At 38.4% G+C, this 18,217-nt stretch overlaps 1 protein-coding gene across 6 annotated transcripts in view; it reads left to right on the forward strand.

Moving 5' to 3' along the window:
• The window catches only part of RFX3 (regulatory factor X3), a 238,008-nt gene that overhangs the window by 164,318 nt on the left and 55,473 nt on the right, over nucleotides 1-18,217 (forward strand). For 5 of the 6 annotated variants that reach the window (XR_009244434.1, XM_058657283.1, XM_058657285.1 and 2 more), the window contains 3 exons: nucleotides 5,397-5,471; nucleotides 14,359-14,540; nucleotides 18,098-18,217. Coding sequence is in view for 5 of the 6 variants with exons in the window: in XM_058657283.1 (XP_058513266.1) it covers nucleotides 5,397-5,471; nucleotides 14,359-14,540; nucleotides 18,098-18,217 (377 nt within the window). In the remaining variant the exon portion in view is untranslated. The remainder of the gene's footprint in view (nucleotides 1-5,396; nucleotides 5,472-14,358; nucleotides 14,541-18,097) is intronic. The other variant, XM_058657287.1, reaches the window with a different exon arrangement.

Genomic DNA, 18,217 nt, shown 5'->3' on the forward strand with positions numbered 1-18,217 from the left:
ACGGACCGGTACGCGCCGATCCGAAGCCAGGAACCTGGAACCTCTTCCAGGTCTCCCACGCGGGTGCAGGGTCCCAAAGCTTTTGGGCGGTCCTCGACTGCTTTCCCAGGCCACAATCAGGGAGCTGGGTGGGAAGTGGAGCTGCCGGGATTAGAACCGGCGCCCATATGGGATCCCCAGGCGCTCAAGGGGAGGACTTAAGCTGCTAGGCCACGCCGCTGGACCTTCACGACCTGTCTTCTTACACTGCTTCAATCACCACTGTATACAGTAGTTGATTCTGATAAAGAGACCATTTTCGGCCTTTTACAAGCACAGTTGTTCTCCGTTGTTGCCTGTGTTTGCCTCTAATAGTCTAATGGTTCCTGTGTGCAGATTGAGTCCTGATCCATTTATTGCTGGTTTTTGTGTAAGGTGAGAGGTGGGAGTCTTGCTTCTTACCTCTACAGGCTGCTATCCAGTTGTCCCAACAAAGATGAACTGGCTGCACACGTGCGGACCCCACTCTGGGGGTTCTAATCCATCCCATTGATCTGCTCTTTTTCAGGATAGATTTGGCTATTCATGATCTCTTTGGTGTCCCAAGGAACTTTTATATCTTCTTTTCTCTTTCTGAGAAGAATGCTGCTGGGATTTTGGTTGGGATCATGTTGAATGCATATATTACTTCGGGTATTATGGACATTTTGATGATGTTGATCTTGCTGAGCCTGGAACAAGTAGCTGCAACTGCTTGAGCGGAGCCAATTCAAAGCCAGGAGCCAGTAACCTCCTCTGGGTCTCCTCCATGGGTGCAGGGTCCCAGGGCCCCAGGCCATCCTCAACTGCTTTACCAGATCACAAGCAGGGAGCTGAATGGGAAGCGGGGTCACCAGGATACGAACTAGCACATGTGTGGGAACCTGCAAGGTGAGGCCCCTAGCTGCTAGGCTACTGCGCTGGGCCCGTCTCCATCTTTTAATACCTTTTTCTACTTCTTTTTTTAATGTTTTGTAATTTTCATCATAGAGGTCTTCTACATCTTTGATTAGGTTAATTCCAAGTTATTCAAGATTCCTCTCTATTTTAAAGGGGGTTTGCTCCTTAGTTACACTTTCTCAGCCATGGAATTAATTTGTGTATAGTGCCATTGACTTATGTTCATAAATTTTGTATCCTACTACCCTCCCAGTGTCTCTTACAAGAGTCTTTTGGTTCTCTAAGTAGAGAGAGAATCATGTCTCTACTTAATTTGAATTCCAATAGGAATAATTTAAATTCCTAATTTTCAACTTGAATTCCTTTAATTTGTTTTTCTTGCCTAATAGCTCTGGCAAGAACTTCCAATACTATATTGAATAGCAGTGGTAAGAGTGGACATCCTTGTCTAATTCTAGATCTTAGTGGAAAAGTTTCCAGCCTTTTCCCATTTGGTATGATGTTGGCATTGGTTTTTTTTTTTTTTCCACATAGTGATTTGTGTTATAGAATATTCTTTCATGACTGTCTTGCTGAAGGTTTTTCATGTGAAGTGGTGTTGGATTTTATCAAATGTCTGCTTTGCATCTATTGAGAGGATTTGTGGGTTTTATTTTTCAATTTGTTGATGTGCTGTATCACCTTTGTTGGTTTGTAAATGTTAAACCATCCGTGTATGCCAGGGATAAATCCCACTTGGTCACAGTGAATGATCTGTCTGCTGTACTGTTGGATTCTGTTTCCTTGTATTTTGTTGACGATTTTTGCATCTGTGTTCAACAGAGATACTGGTCTGTAGTTCTCTTTTTCTGTTGCATCTCCAGGTCTTTACGTGTCTGCTGTTGTATTTTGACTTACTGGTCTCCATTTTCCCTCCATGATGGATCTTAGGTGTCAGATGTAAAGCGTGCTGTCCTTTCCTTGGCATTGGTCATTCCCAAAAGCTAAACACATATTTGCCAGAATATATAATCCACAGTAAGGTTACAGTTTAGTTGCAGCTGATGAGCATAATAGAAATTTATCCTAATTCTCTTCCAAGTCCTCTCTGTATGCATAGATGTTATCCATGTGCCATTGAGAAGATGGAAGCTAATTGATAGGGATGCAATCATTCATTATGTATTACAATGGAGCTGTTTAATCCTCTGTAACTTTATATATTAAAATTTTGCTTCTTTGTTTTTCTTCCTGCCTATTTCTATGATGACCCTTTCAACTCTCCTTCATGTTGACTTTCTTTTTGTTGTCACAGTGTATTCCTGTGAGTAATAATCTCTTCTCATAATCTGATCCTCTAGAGTTTCCATTCAATCCAGAGACATTCCCTGGGTGCTCTTTGACCTTTTCTTGTTTGTAAGCCTTATTACTAACACTGCCTGTTTTAGCTAGCGAAACCAGTCAACCAGCTTTCTCTGAAAACAAGAGTTTTCAAATATCCCTAGGCTTTTGTTAAAGCCTTACTGTCTGAATCCACCTATCAATGTCTAATTCCAATCTGTTTTATCCTCACTCATGCCACTCTGTGTGCTTATAATAGAGGGGGTGATTTCATAATGTCTATGGAGGAGTAAAATTAAAAAACAAGTGTTGGTATAAAATTTTGAAATCTGTGTACAGTTTTCATAATATTTATTTTCCATGAACTCTTTTTGAAGATCTCTAATAGGTATGTGTGTACATGCTGTATGTAATCTGTATTCTTCCAAGAAATGATTGGTGGTCACATGAATCTTTTCTGCTGTTTTCCAACCTGTTTTTTTTCTCTTTGAAAACCAAAGCACCGACTAATCTCCTTTGAGAGCAGTAATGCTGAGCTCCTTTGTAAAGTCTTACAGTTTAAGATTTTGGTAAAATATTTGCTCATTCCATTTGCATATGTAACACACCGTCACTTTCATAAGTAAAATCCATCCTCCAAACATTGCCATCAGGTTCATCATTATAAAAGATTCCTTTATAAAACTGAAGTTCCCTATAGTATTTCTAAAGAACTTAGTAAATATTCAATGTCTTTGTAAGCAAGCGCCTAGTGTTCTTGTTACCTCTTTGGACTAATTAATGAACATTTTGAGTTCACTGGTGTTTGGAAGGCTGTCAGTTTCCAACCTGATTTCTCTGAGGGTGGTTGTTTTGCTTAGAGATAAAGTATAATGTTAATTTCTTGGTTTTCCTATGCTCTAAAACCCCACACATTCAGCACAGGTCTAATCAGATTAGGGCAGAAGATTCTTGCAACCAAACAGGCAACTCCTTTATGGCAAAAACAAAACAAAACAAAATCTTCGGAAGGTTCAAGAATTTTTGGAAAGTTAGCTTGCCTGTCTCATGGGGTAACCCAGTTTGACCTCTGTCACCACTTACACACTTCCCTCAAAACTGTTTAACATCAATGGAAGTGAAAATATGATTTCCTAATCACCTGACTTTCTAGGGAATCATTGGAATTCTGGGACCACCCTATATTAAAATGTGAAGAACATAGGCAAGTTCCTAAGAAAAAGAAATGCTGCAGCAGGCTAAGTAAGGGAAGTGCTGGTTCATCTCATATTGAGGCCTCAGAACCCCTGAGGATGGGCGGCCCTCGGTACTGCCCCATTGTTGTTTTTCTGAGTTTTCCTTTCATTAACACCAAGAGAACCACAAGATATGGGCCATTTGATTTTTATTTAGTGGGATGACATCTTCCATTAAATCCCATACATTCAAATTGAAAGAAAGAGTAAGCATTTTAGCAACTTAATATTATAGGCAGATTCTTCCGAGAAGTGATTTGTGATTAATAGAGTCTTCTCAGCCGTTTTTGACCTGTGTTTCTGAGACTAAGAGCACTTCCTGACCTGCTTCTAAGAGAAATGATACCAGGGTCCCTTTATTTGTAGTTTTAATATTATGGTAAGATGCTTGTTTGTCCCTTACATTTACATGTGTAATGGATCATTTCTCACTCATGTAGCATCTCTTTCTTCAGTTTATTTTCAAGTAAAATGAAGACCTGCATTGATTTCCATCTGGCTGTGCGAATGTTTCAGAAGCCAGTTTACATAATTCTGTATTCTAACAATGGCTAACAATAGAATAAATCGTATTACATCCTCTTATGAATTAATTTAACAATTTTTCACTTCTAGCTTCTAACACGAAAGTATTTTTCAAAGTATTATATTTTATTAACTCAGATGTAGAGGACCAATCAGCTTAGGAAAAAAATATAAACTAAATTTAAAGTGTTAATGAACAGTTTGTTTGGAAGACAACTGCATTTAACATTTATATAGCTGGTGCTGAGTATCCTTTGTGTACAGTATTCTACCATGAAAAAATGGACGCTTGACAGGAAAAAAATAGGCTTGGCTCTGGCTGCTACCGCCTATGATTTTTCTTTGGGAGGGAATAGTGTGTTAAGATTTCATGGCATCATCACTTTCCACAGCCACAATAATGTGTAAGAAAGCGAACTACATGTTAAAGTACTGAAAATTCTTATAATTACACTAACGTTGCTGATGTGGTTATATTCAAAATATTGAAACCAACTTTCTCATAATTTCCTAATATGTGTTTTCAAAAATTCTCTGGTTTCTATCATTTGATAGAACCAGGGGACAGAACTTATTTCTAACAGAATGTGTGAATAGTAGCCAAAGATTGGTACCTCTAAGGCTGTCCGGGGTCTATCCTGCTTACTGCTGTCACATGCTACTAAATGAAGGCTTTACGATTGCTCATGCTTTGTTGAGATGACAAGAAGTAAAACTAGTTTTGTAGTTCTCCCTTTTCTTTTTTCACTCTGAGTTATTTTTCTCTTCTACATTGCATCTCCGCTATCATTCCTACCAGCTCTGCCTACCACCACATCCTGAAGTACCACACAGGGGCCATGGTTCCATCTTAATGTTGGTTTATTCTAATGACCAACTTCGGTCATTCTAATGACCAAATTTCAATGTAAGATTAAGACAAGAGTGTATACATTTTTATACATGTGCATTAAAATACTAAATGCATATGACATTCAGAGTCTGTGATGGGGCTTTTCTCTCATGACACACTCAAACAGAAAATACTTCTTAGATGCTAGACTAGAAAATGAGTGGGTATTCTGTCACACCTTGAGCTATTAAAGTCAAGAATGTTTTTTCTTAACTCAAAAAAATATGCCAGGGGTTCCTGCTCCTCAGGTCTCCATTCCAATTATACTTACAGAATATTCAAAAAGGTTTGCTTTTGCTATTGGGTTATTATTAAAGTGTGCCTATTTTTATTTTATTCTCTGGGGTTGTGGGGGAAGAAGAGGGAACAACACACTTGGTGACAGCTGTTCATTAGTCACCATTGAAAAGGAAATTGAACTTGAAAGAATCTATTCAGAAAGTCTCTGGCCAGCCATTTGTGACTATCTTGTCTTGAGCCCTTTTTTTAATGACATCTATTATCAGATTGAAATGGCGATTGAGACGCTGCAAAAGTCTGACGGTCTGTCCACTCACAGAAGCTCTCTGCTCAACAGCCATGTAAGTTGCCTCTTCTTGTACACTAATCTCTGGCTTGTTCTGCATGTGTTGCTTGCCTCTAAAATGCTTGTTTTATTTATTTGTTATTTATTTGTTCATTGATTTATTTCACTTCCTAACCTCCTTTTCTCAGCCACGTTTGATCTCTATCATTTAATGTCTATATTTGATATAGAAAATCAAAAAAGCAGAGTCCGAGAATTCTGCTTTTTCTGGGTGTTTGTACTCAATGTTGGTACATATCTAACATTTTTTAAAGTTAATAACAAGTTGCTGTTTATCTGTTCAAAGTAATTAATGATGATTTTAAAATAAGTAAAGCTCTTTTTTTTCAGTTTGGTGTTTTTTGACTGTGGAATGAAACCCCATAAGCTGCATCTCTGGGTCCTAGACAGAGAAACAGTTGTGTCTATTCCTGTGACCAGTGGCATTGTTTAGTGTGAGAAAAGATTACTAGAGCCAAATGCAGTGGTAATCTGAAAATGATTGATTGACCAGGGAGGCAGTAGAAGGGACCTAAAGAGAAGTGAAGGTGAGCCAACAGAAGCAGTGAGGCCGTAGATGACCCGTGAACTGCTAGTAACTGAGGCAGAGCAGTTGTCCTCCCTGTGTCCTGAACGTTGTCACTGTTACCCAGCTGCCGCATCCCTGGGACTCTGGTAAGTAACCGTGAGAGGGGTGATGACAGTTGTATGAAATCAAAAATAGCATTTTATTATCCACTAGTAACATTTGAGGAATAAAAGCAAATGTGACTTAGAAATTACCTTGTGCAAATGATTTTTGACTATGTGGGAACAAGTAAAAAGACTTGGGATTTAAATCTATTCGATAGAGATGTACTGTTAAAATAATATTAGTGACATTAGTTAGAAGGATTTTTTTTTCTCTAAAACACCAAAATTAAAATCTACAGTTGCTTCCCAGGGTTTAGCTCATGGAACATGTTTTTGCTATGCATTTTAAAGATTTGAATTTCAAAAAAATTTAAATTTTATGTTTCAAAGTAACATTAAAATTTTCCTTATGTTCAACACATTTGCTTTTTGCTGAGGCATTTTTTTTTCCTGTTCCTTTATCAAATGACAGTTTCATGGCACACAAGAACATGATTGCCAACTTCAAGAATACCTATGTAATTTTGGTGAAAATTATAGATGTAACTTAAAAATAATAGTGTATATTTTTGAAACAATTTGAAATACATGACTTGCTTCCACTTTTGACAAAATCCGTATTTAATACGGTTCTCTTCTGTAAGTTTTCCAAGCATATCCCTGCCATGTAGGCCTGGATCTGCTTTGCTAAATGATAATTTACTGTATCCTAATAGGCTGTGTAGATGTGGGAGAGGGTGATAAGTAATCTGATATGTGTGTTTTGAAAATGTCCTCCAGTTTTGGTCAGAAAAGTGCAGAGACTTAAGGAAAAAAAAAAACTTAAGCTTCCAGGTGCTTTTTGAGTTGTGTCTTAACGGTCAATTCACATTTTGTTTTTGTTTGACATCTGTAATTCAACAAAACAGATGATGTGTTTAATTGTGTTTGATGTCAGTTCATCGCATCTGTATATGTTTAATTTTAGTTCATGAGTATTTTCATGAACAATAATATACAGAACACGGGTCTTGTATTTTTTTACTTATTGATTTGTTTGCAGCTCTTCAAATATCTAGGTTTTCTAAAATAACTTTTCTCATATAATTGATGAAGTAATATGCAATGAATGAATGGTTTATATTGCATAAACCACATGTGTATGTTTATTTTTCCACCGCTTCATGTTTTATATGACAGCATGGCACATTTTCCATACTGTTAGTGGCCTGCATTGCATCCGAGTGTATCACAATGCATTGGACAAGTGAGCACATGTATTACTAATGCAAGAATAACCTCTCTCTAGCTCCTCTGGTTCGATTGTATCACACCTCTAAGATACAGTGAAGTTGATTCAGAAGCACATGTTTAATCGTGTCTTTAGGAATATGTGTGATTCCCCGGATGACTTGTAAGTGGAGACAGGACCAGTGGTCTACTGACCTGTTCGTGAGGTTCACCTCTCCCTGAATCAGAGGAAAACATCCTGGAGCCTTTCTACTTCTGGGAAGTTTCTTGTGCTCCAGATTTTCATTAGAAATGCCAGAAGAACTGGAGTAAAATGTTGCTTGGATTCTAGTTGATAACAACCTGCTAAAGGAATTCTAAATTTTGTGAATTTGATTGATTTTTCATGTTTAGAAGCTTTTCAGCAGAGATTTGTAAAAATGGTTTTTTTTAACTGATAGAGTTTTGGTTTTTTTGTTTTTTTTTGTTTTTTGTTTTTTTAGATTTTCATTTTACTTGTATTACAAAGTCAGATATACAGAGAGGAGGAGAGACAGAGAGGAATTGGAGCTGCCAGGATTAGAACCAGCGACCATATGGGATACTGGCGTGGACCTTAGCCACTAGGCCACACTGCCAGGCCCAAAATGTTTTAAATGGCAAGAAGCAATACATGTCTCCTCATCTATGACATTATATTGAATTATTTGAGTTTGGGGGATTATTCCCTATCACCTGTATTCCATATTTACATGTTTTACAAGTGGGATGTGAATTATGCCTTTGGAGCTGAGAAGGTTAGTCTCATTTTATATCGTGACATAACATGGAAAGAATTCCTATTTTCTTATGACTGGTTATCTGCTGTAATTTAGCAAGCTTTTATGGGGAGAATATCAAGTAAATAATCCTTTCCAAGTAGAATCCAGCTTGCTTGGCTTTTTCAACTCTCTGTGTTGAGGATGAGGTATACCCCATTTGCAACACGTCCTTAAGGATTTGTGCTACGCCTGATCTATTTGTACTACTGTCATGCCATTAGCATTCTGATTAAAATGCATTTATAACTTTTTGCACACTATACAGTGCCCACCTATGACTGAACACAGCTGCACTGCATCCACAGTGCTATTCTAATAACAGTGTTAAGATGGTGGCAGTGGTTTCAGGGCGAACATTTCTTAGGCGATTTGCAAAGAAGCTTTGACCAATGAAATTTCTAAAGTACGGATTATTCTATGCTTTGGCCACCCAGACATCCCTGATGACTAGTATCTTGTGGATACGTGATGGACACTCACTAAATGTTTACTGAAGGAATGAACGTTAAGAAAGAATCGGATGGAAGAGAGCTTCTCTTAGATTGACTTGTTAGGATGTCTTTGCCAGTAACTATGCATCTCCACGTGGATTTGTGCACGCAGTGTGTTCCTGCTGTTGATCTCTAGCGTGCCTCGGCAGCTGTCGGTGTGAATTGTTGAACAAGGTTCCTTCCTGGCTCACCAGCTGATGGAAAAATAGCTGGTTACTTTTATTTCCCCACATGCAACCTTCAGTTTAACAACAGGCAGGATTTGTTTGTTTGTTGCCTCAGCTCAATTTTTTTTTTTTTTTAGATTCTAGCCAACAATGACATCATCACCTTTTTTATAAGCATTTCAGAAAGTTCATGGAAACTGGAATTGAAATACATGTATATATTTGTGCAAAAACTTTTTAAATTAATACACGGTTTTTCATGCTATTCCTTGTCCATGAACTTTATGAAGTGACCTCATGTTTTAGAACAGTACTTTCGGTTTGATTTTCCAGAATTCTGTCTAGAATTTAAATATGCTTTTAAATGAAATTATTTTTATTTTTAACATTTTCTTATGTGAAAGTGCTGGGTAAATGATGTTTAGAATATTTATCATTGCAGAATTGTTTTACATATTTTTTTCTCCATTGTGATTAAGTCAACATTTCATGGTAACGTATGCAAATTGGTTTATTTTATACCTTTAAATTTCAAAATGTTAAATTTCTTGTTCTCTTTTTCATATAATATTATTTTTTAAATACTTTCTTAAGCATATAAAAAGAATTAGTGTTTATCTTGTGCATTTTCGAAATCTGGTAAAAATTTTTTTGAAGTTTTAACTTGAAATATATTCAACTGAAAGCAAACCTTCTTTTTCACTTGCCTTCCCTTGATTTTGTGGCATTTTAAATATAAGTTATGTTTAAATTATTACAGAAATAAGGACTTTCAAGATTCATATTATCAGTGAACTGAACTTAAAATAAATCCTCATTGATAAGAACCCATTTGGGGAAAAAATGCCAAATGTTACGTTTAGATGTGAATTGAGTGATGCTATATTTATTTTTTTATTTGTCAATCAGTATGTTTGAGAAAAATAGGAACTATTTATTTTTCTTAATGTATCCTTTTTAAAGTGGATTAAATGCGTACATTGAAAGGTGTGATTATTTTGGCTTCTACCATCGGATGAATTTAAGTTAGTTCATCAGTAGAATACTCAGATTTTACAGATACCGTTTAACGTTCCCATGGTATTTTTATGAGTTTTTTGATTGATAAATGTAAGCCAACAGCTACAGGGTTTCAGAAAGAGAGAGAGTGACCGAAATAGAGGAAGAAAGCTTTCTAGTTCACTCCCCAGATGGCCTGGGGCCGGGCCATGCTGAGCCAGGGCTTCTTCCTGGTCTTAGGTGCTGGGGCCAAGCTCTTGGACAATTCTCCACAGCTTCCCCATGCATAACAGCAAGGAGCTGGATTGCAAGTGGAGCAGGTGGGCATGAGGCTTGTACCCACAAGAGCTGCTGGTGCTACAGGCAGCAGCTTAAATTGCTTACAACACTGGCCCCACAAGAGATTTTATAATGGAGTAAAAGATAAACTGATAGTTTAGCTCTGAACTATTGAAGTTAAGAGTGTTGTATTCTGATACTGAAATACCTTTTATGGTAGACAAAACTGATTGCAGTGATACCTCAAGAAACAGGCGCCAACTTACCTTGCATGACACAAGGATAAATCAAACTTCCTCATATCCAGAAATGTAGCTGTCAAGTTTCTCCTACTGTGAAAGAACTGCTTTCTAACAATTATTTGGACTAAAATTTTATCGACCTGTTGAAAACTAGAAGTTAAAGTAAATGTTATTACCTGGTTAAATTGTAAAGCCTTGTATCATAGCCCTTAAGACAGTGTGAGCATTTACTGTGTTTTTAGAAACTCTATCTCTGGTTGGTGTGGCGTTGGGCGGGCTTCCTGCCTGGGACCAGCTGTGCTGCGACAAAATATCCCTTCCATTCCTCCCAGGCTGTTTCGCTGCACTTCACTTTGCTCCTTCCCAGTGCTCTCAAAGCCTCTGGCAAGGAAGCACATTGCTCCTGCAGACAGAGCAGAAGGTAGAAAGCAGCCTTGCCGCAGCCGGAGTCACAGCTGCCAAATACCTGTTCTTGTGGAAGTTTGCAAAGCCAACCAGTGGTTTCGTGTGTTTGTGGTTGGTCTATAGAGACACGTGTCTCCACAAACTCAGTTTTAAGAAACTTATTTGAGATGAAGATAAAGGAATCTAGGCTGTGTGAGAACAATGACCAGGTTACAAAACAGTCCAGATGTGGTACCTTGTTCAGCCCTTTCGTAGTACTGGTAGGCTAGGGAAAGCTTTTATTTCTCTGAAATACTCAGCAGGAATATTAAAAATATGATTTAGGTTTCTAAGCAGTTTATACCAAGTCTTGCTAGAATTATCTTACTGTTTATATGAAGAGTCTACTTTGCCTAAGATAATTCTGATGTATTTATAGACAGGTATGTGTATATATTTGAACACAGAAACACATCAGTGTATCATTGAACTAAAATAGTTTATTTTGAACTTTTATAATTATACTAGTGATATAAAAACCCATTCGGGGCAGTACTTTATATATTATTTTACTTTTCCAATTTAAAGTTTTAGCTACATGATGATTTCTATAATCTGGAGAAATAATTGCTCATTTTTAGGTATTTCTACTTTTCAGTAATTGTTTTCAAAAGACTACACTATCAAGGCCATCTACAGAAATTTTATGTGTAACTTTTTAATTCAGTAATTTTCATTTGCTTTATATCTTTAAAAGTGTTTCTGTTGAGTCACTTTTGTAGTAAATGTTCTTCTAGTTACAGAGCTCATGTTATACAATTGATTCTGTTCATTTCTGCAAAAAAGGAAAAATAATCCTTAAAACTTAGGTGTCTTACATATAATGTGTTCATTTATAGCAAAGAGTATATATTTTTTTCACTTTTTTTAAGAACCTTATACTGTTATGCCTTTTACAGTATGTATTCTTTTGTGAGATTACATGGATGCACTTACAAACATGTTTGGCATTTTAATTGCATTTATTTTGTGTCCTTTTCTTGTGGAGATAGGAACTTTATTAGCTCACCTTTTAAAGTTATTGCTTTTTATGGACCTGGACAATGGCATATGTGACTAATCCTGCACTTGCTGCCCTGGCAGCCTGAATGGGCATGAGTTGTACTGGCTGCTCCACTTCCAATCCAGTTCCTTCCTAAGGGCCCGAGAAAGCAGCATAGGACACCCCAAGGCCTTGGGCCTCTGCATTCATGTGCCAGACATGAAACAAACTCCTTAGGCCGAGTTTTGGACCCGCCCAGCTCTGGCCATTGGGGCTATTTAGGCAGTGAATCAGCAGATAAAGGATTCTGTCTCTCTCTCTTTCTCTGTCTCTCCCTCTCTCTCTCTTTTTAACTCTTTCAAGTAATGTAAATAAATGTTAAAAAAAATTACTACCTTCTGAAACACATGTACAATCCATTTTTAAGTGATTCTCTTCCTCAGGTGTCTCCAGTGGAGTCCTTCCTATTAAGGACCCCTGTTCTTTCTTTACTATGCTGAGAATGCTGGTAGAAGACCGTCAGTCTTTGCTCTGTCTAGGATCTGTGTGTTGCACAAGGGCCCACACTTTCGTGTACCATGGTTCACTGTGGCTGCAGTCATGGCACTCACATGCTTCCAAATCTCATTCACCTTCCTGAGGCACGGGGTGAAATGCAACAATCCAATTCGTGTTGCTGTTGTGAAAATTGTCTTTATTTATTTGTAAAGCAGAAGAAGACAGATGCAGAGACAGAAAGATCTTCCATCCTTACTCTTCAAATGCCCAACAACAGCTGAGGCCGAGCCAGGGCAAAAGTGGGAGGCAGAAACTCAATCCTGCTCTGTTATGTGGGTAGCAGGGGCTCAGGGAACTTGTACAGTCACAGGCTGCCTCCCGTGCTTGGAGACAAGTGCTAACCCTTGGTTGTGGGCGGAATACTAACTTGACCATCAGCTATTTAATTTTCCACTCATTTTACCTCCTCTCTTTCACACTGCATGAATATATTCAGTGACCCTACTTTACATATAATTTAGAATATCCTGAATTAAATAACTTTGGAAAACTTTTAATAACAAGACCATGGATAATTCGTATTAATAATTATTATTAACATGTAACATTTTTCTATCATTATAAAAGTGAAAACGGTATTGTATCATTTTTAAAGAAGTATTATGGTAGGTTGTATATGTTATAGAAGTAATTCTTGTGTTTAAGTGTACATGTTATCATCCATGTATCTTTTGTGGAGGAATTAAAGTCTTTCTGATTTTTGATTAAGAGAGTACTGAACTCTTCCTGTTAGGTTAGTAGCTATATTTTGTCCTCCCCAAATTAATATGGATTTAAAGCCAAAAATTTAATTATATAAGCATTGTATAAATAGTTTGATCACAAATTTTAAAGTATGTGAAAAATGGAGAAATACTTTAATTTGATTGGATATCTTTTAAGGAAGAATCATTTTTAACACTTGACTGCAATTGTTGGTGACTGTGAGGGAGCTCTCATCCATCTTGGAAATATGAGATGCCTCACCTATTGCTCGATTCATACTTGATTCTTACTGAGCAAATTACGTGACTTCCTAATTTTTATTTATTTAATTTGAAGTAAGTTAAATTTTAGTTCTTTAACATATCTCCAATTTATGTGGTGGAAATTTGAGACATAAAGTTAAGTATTCTCTGTAGCACTATTCTTTGGAATAAATTGGGAAATCTAAACTTTATGTCTGACTTAAAGGTTGAGATAGTTGTCATCTTAGGAAAAATCACTTAGGTATTTCCAATTTTCCTTTGGTAAAGAGATAACAGGTAAACTTTGCTCACAATTTCAAAATTCTTGGTCTTGATTTTCCATGAATTTCTTGCACATTCTGTATTTTATAGGGTTTTTTTTAAAAAATTGCACAGCACAAAACTTTAAAATGAGCTACAGGCTGAGAAAATATTATCAATATAATTTCATTTTGCTTTCCAAAATTGTGCAAAAAAATGTGACTTCGAGGTAGAAAAAGTCAAATAATGCTGCCAAATGATTCTTTTTCATTACATGTGAATGATTTGCCAATATCCGGTGAATGTCTTTCCTGCTGGGAGAGAAATGACAAAATGTTGTCCTTTTTGCTTATACAAAAAAATAACCTGTCTCAGTAGATATTACTGTTATGGTGAAATGTAGTGGTTATTTTTGGGTAGGTAAATTAGACTTTTGGAAAAATGAACATAACTTTAATATGAAAACTGATACATGGCAACCTACTTTCAAATATTATGATAGACCAACGGTAGAGACACAGTGTGTGCCATGCTGTTAGGCTTGGTAACTTGTTTGATTATAGTTAGGACCAGTTATTGACATGATTTGAATTCTCCTATGACATGTTTGTCTCCAAAATTGCCATCACTGCAGGGGGAATTAGTATATCTGTACATGTGCTTACATAGCTGAGTAAATGGATATTGACCGAGCTCATAAGTGATGTTCATCTGTTGTCGGTGTTCTGAGACTCTGAAAGACTGATCACACTGGCGCCTCTGTGACACCAGTGTAAACCATTCTAAGACGTGATGAAGAACTTGGAAGTCTTTCTCTGTACCGTGGCATTTTAAATGGTCTCTCTCTATTGAATGTCTTCTCCCTACCAGCTCCAGTGGCTGCTGGACAATTATGAGACAGCCGAAGGAGTGAGCCTTCCCAGAAGCACCTTGTACAACCACTACCTTCGACACTGTCAGGAACACAAACTGGACCCGGTCAACGCTGCCTCTTTCGGAAAACTGATAAGGTCCATTTTTATGGGGCTTCGGACCAGAAGATTGGGCACTAGGTTGGTAGAGAAAGCAAACCATTCTTTTTCAAATTGCAGCAGCTCAGTAGATGATGTAAGCAAAGTACTTGTCTTCAAATAATATAAAATGTGCTCAATTTGTAAAAGCTCTTAGAAGGAAAGTTCACTATTGATTGAATGCTGCCAAATTAGAAGGACAAGTTGTCCTCAACATCAAGTGGGCGAAACTTCAGAACTTGGGAGAGCAACCTGTTACTGTGGAATTTACGTAGGACTTTTGTTGTTGTTCTGAGACCCATTAAAAGTCCTTTGGAAAGCTTACAAAACCCTTTCAGTCCTTTGTGGTGCCTTACTCTCATTTTATTTCTTATTATCCCCTTCTCTTTTTGTTCTTGACTATAAAACTGTATGTATAAAGGTAAAAATACAGATTTCTGTTGGATAGAAACCAGCAGTGTGCAGAACCAGCTTTTTGCTCTTTTTTTTCCCCCTTTGGAAATAAAGAAGTTTTTTTTTAAGATTTATCTTTATTGTGAAGTCAGACATACAGAGAGAAGAAGAGACAGGGAGAAAGATCTCCCATGTGTTGATTCACTCCCCTAGCTGAGCTGAGCTCATCCGAACCTAGGAAACTGGGAGTTTTTTTCTGGGTCTCCCACATGGATTCAGGGTCCCAAGGCTCTGGGCCGTCCTTGACTGCTTTCCCAGGCCACAGGCAGGGAGCTGCATGGGAAGAGGGTCTGCCAGGATTAGAACCGGCGCCCATATGGGATCCTGGTGCATGCAAGGTAAGGACCTTAGCCACTAGGTTACTGCGCTGGGCCCTAAAGGAGTGTTCTTAATCAGCAAAATGTGACGAAAAGAATATAACACTCATTTTGTCTTTTCATAATTTTTACGAATTGTAACAAATACTTTGGATTGGGCAGAAAGATATGAATGCTTGTGATATTCTAAATACTATAGAAATCATATAAAACATTAGGATAGGGCTGCTACCCTGTATTCTTCTTCAGTGACGCACCTCTAGTTATAAATCACAACTTTCAGATATTTTGGTGAAAATATTTCAATCTTAATAAACAGAGCCACATTCATTAATTCATTATAATTTTATAATAAAGAGCTAAGTTGATGTACCAGGTGAGAAAATATTGATCCTTTTACCTGTAGCAAAGACATGCTCGGGCTTGGCGCCGTAGCCTAGCAGCTAAATTCCTCACCTTGGATGCTCCAGGATCCCCTGTGGATGCCAGTTCGTATCTGGGCAGCTCCACTTCCCATCTAGCTCCCTGCTTGTGGCCTGGGAAAGCAATCGAGGACAGCCCAAAACCTTGGGACCCTGCATCACCTGCAAGACCCTGAAGAAGTTCCTGGCTCCTGGCTTCAGATCCCCTCAGCTCTTGACGTTGCGGCCACTTGGGGAGTGAATCATCAGACAGAAGATCTTCCTCTCGGTCTCTCCTCCTCTCCGTATCTCTGACTTTGTAATAAAAATAAATAAATAAAAAGCAGATGCTGAAAAAAAAAAGGCCCATAAATCCATTTAATGGAGGTTCTCTGTGACTAGAGCTTTCACAACTGAAGACCCAGAGTAGCAGAGAACACTGTATTATGTTTTATGCCAGGGCCTGTGCAGAAGGTTGTGCGTGAGGGGTGTGCTCTGAGGGCAGTGACCTGGCAGAGTCGTACCATGCCCCTTGGCTCCCCTTCTCCCCTGGGTCTGCAGAGGTGCAAACATTCCTTTCCTCCAGGACCAGGGCCGAGGACAACGTCGGATGACACTGATTCAGAGGGAAGAAGCAAGGGAAAGCTTCCAGTCTCCCGGCCCTGCTTCTGCTGTTGCCTCCGATGCCAGAGGCAGCATACCTCAGTGTAGCCTGCCCTAAAATCCATCACTGCATCTGCTGCAGGAGCTCCACCAGGCTAATGTGTACAGAGAGTCTGAGTGCCCCTTTCTGTTGCATTTTAAGTGACCGTCCGGCTTTCACACTGCTGGATTCTTAGTTCTCTCCTCGATAGCTTCCCTGTGTGCTTCCACAGGGTGTTTTTTAAACTGAAGAACATATTGCTCGTTGAGACTAAAGGAACTCATTTTCTAGGGGAAAAAAAAGCTTTATGTTTCTCTAGTATTTTTCCCCCAAACCACTAAAATCATTATTTGAGGATCTAACCTGCTATCTCCTTGCTGATGGCTCAGTGATCACACCTACAGAGCCCATATTTTGAAACTCTGGGCTTTCTTCAGCATTCTAATAGCTGCATGTGCTTTCTTTGTCACTGAAGGAGATTTCACTGGGCTCTATTCTGAGGCTCCATTTAAATCACGAAACATATCTTTATAATAGAAAGGGACGGAATTGGAGTAGTTGGGTTTCTGAATGAGGAGAATTTGTACTCTAAGGACATTTTCACTATTTCAGCTTTTTTTCCTAATGCCCCTGCTTTGCCCACCCCACTCGCACTCACTGTGTAGCTCTTCTGTCTCCTGTCCCTTCCGAAATCCTGTGTAGTACTTGCAGTAATAGTGAGAAAGAAAAGCCTTGGCAAACGAGGAGAGAGTAGGTGCAGAGGCAGGGTTGGGGGAATAAACAAGGGAAATATTATGAAGATACAACTTGAAGGAAATGTTGGCAACGACAGGGATGTGTTTCCAGAGATTGTTTCTGTCTTGAAAACTGTTTAAGCCTTTACTTTCTAAGCTTCCCACTTAGAATAGAATGCGAATTATCATTCAATGTGAACAAAATCCTGATGATTCTTTTTTTTTAAAGTGAATTATATGCAGGCTATTAGTAACCAACAATAAGATTTTCTGCTGAAATCACTCAAACCAGAACCAGACCTTTGTAAAGCTTTGGACCAAAGTAAACAAAATGTTCACTTTTTTTTTTTTTAAGATTTAGTTATCTTTATTGGAAAGGCAGATTCACAGAGAGAGGGAGAGACAGAAAGATCTTTCATCCGCTGATTCGCTCCCTGAATGGCTGCAATGGCCAGAGCTGTGCCAGTCTGAAGCCAGGATCCAGGAACCTCCTCCTGGTGTCCTGCGTGGGTGCAGAGTCCCAAGGCTTTGGGCCATCCACTGCTGATTTCGCAGGCCACAAGCAGAGAGCTGGATGGGAAGTGGAGCTGCTGAGAAACAAACCTGTGCCTGTATGAAATCCTGGCATGTATAAGGCTAAGACTTTAGCCATTATGCCATAAATTTAGTATAGTTCTCCAACTGTGGTCCCTGGGACTGCTACCTCTTGAGTGTGCATTAGAGGAAGCTGGAATAGAGAGCAGAGCTTGGAAATGAACCCACAAACTACCAAAAAGGATCCTGACTGACCAAATGCCTCTTCCTGTTTAGTGTCTCACTGAAAATTTTGTAAGAAAATACTTCTCTTAGGTCTTTCAGCCGATTGATCCGAGGTCTTACTTTGCTTTTTGAAATATTTTTAGTAAAAGTAAAGTCATAAGTAGATAACATCAGTATGCCTCACATACTGAATTTTTGAGATACAAAATTACATGACTGTATTGTGTGATTAATACTTGTCTCTGTGTGTGTGTGTGTGTGTGTTTGCAATGTCCGTTTTCGTTGTATGAAGAGGAAACTCCAAGTACCATTACTATGGGATTCGTGTCAAGCCGGATTCCCCTCTTAATCGTCTGCAGGAAGATATGCAGTATATGGCTATGCGACAACAACCCATGCAGCAGAAGCAAAG

This window comes from Ochotona princeps, chromosome 31, assembly GCF_030435755.1.
Source record: "Ochotona princeps isolate mOchPri1 chromosome 31, mOchPri1.hap1, whole genome shotgun sequence".
In the NCBI taxonomy this organism is placed as follows: domain Eukaryota; kingdom Metazoa; phylum Chordata; class Mammalia; order Lagomorpha; family Ochotonidae; genus Ochotona; species Ochotona princeps.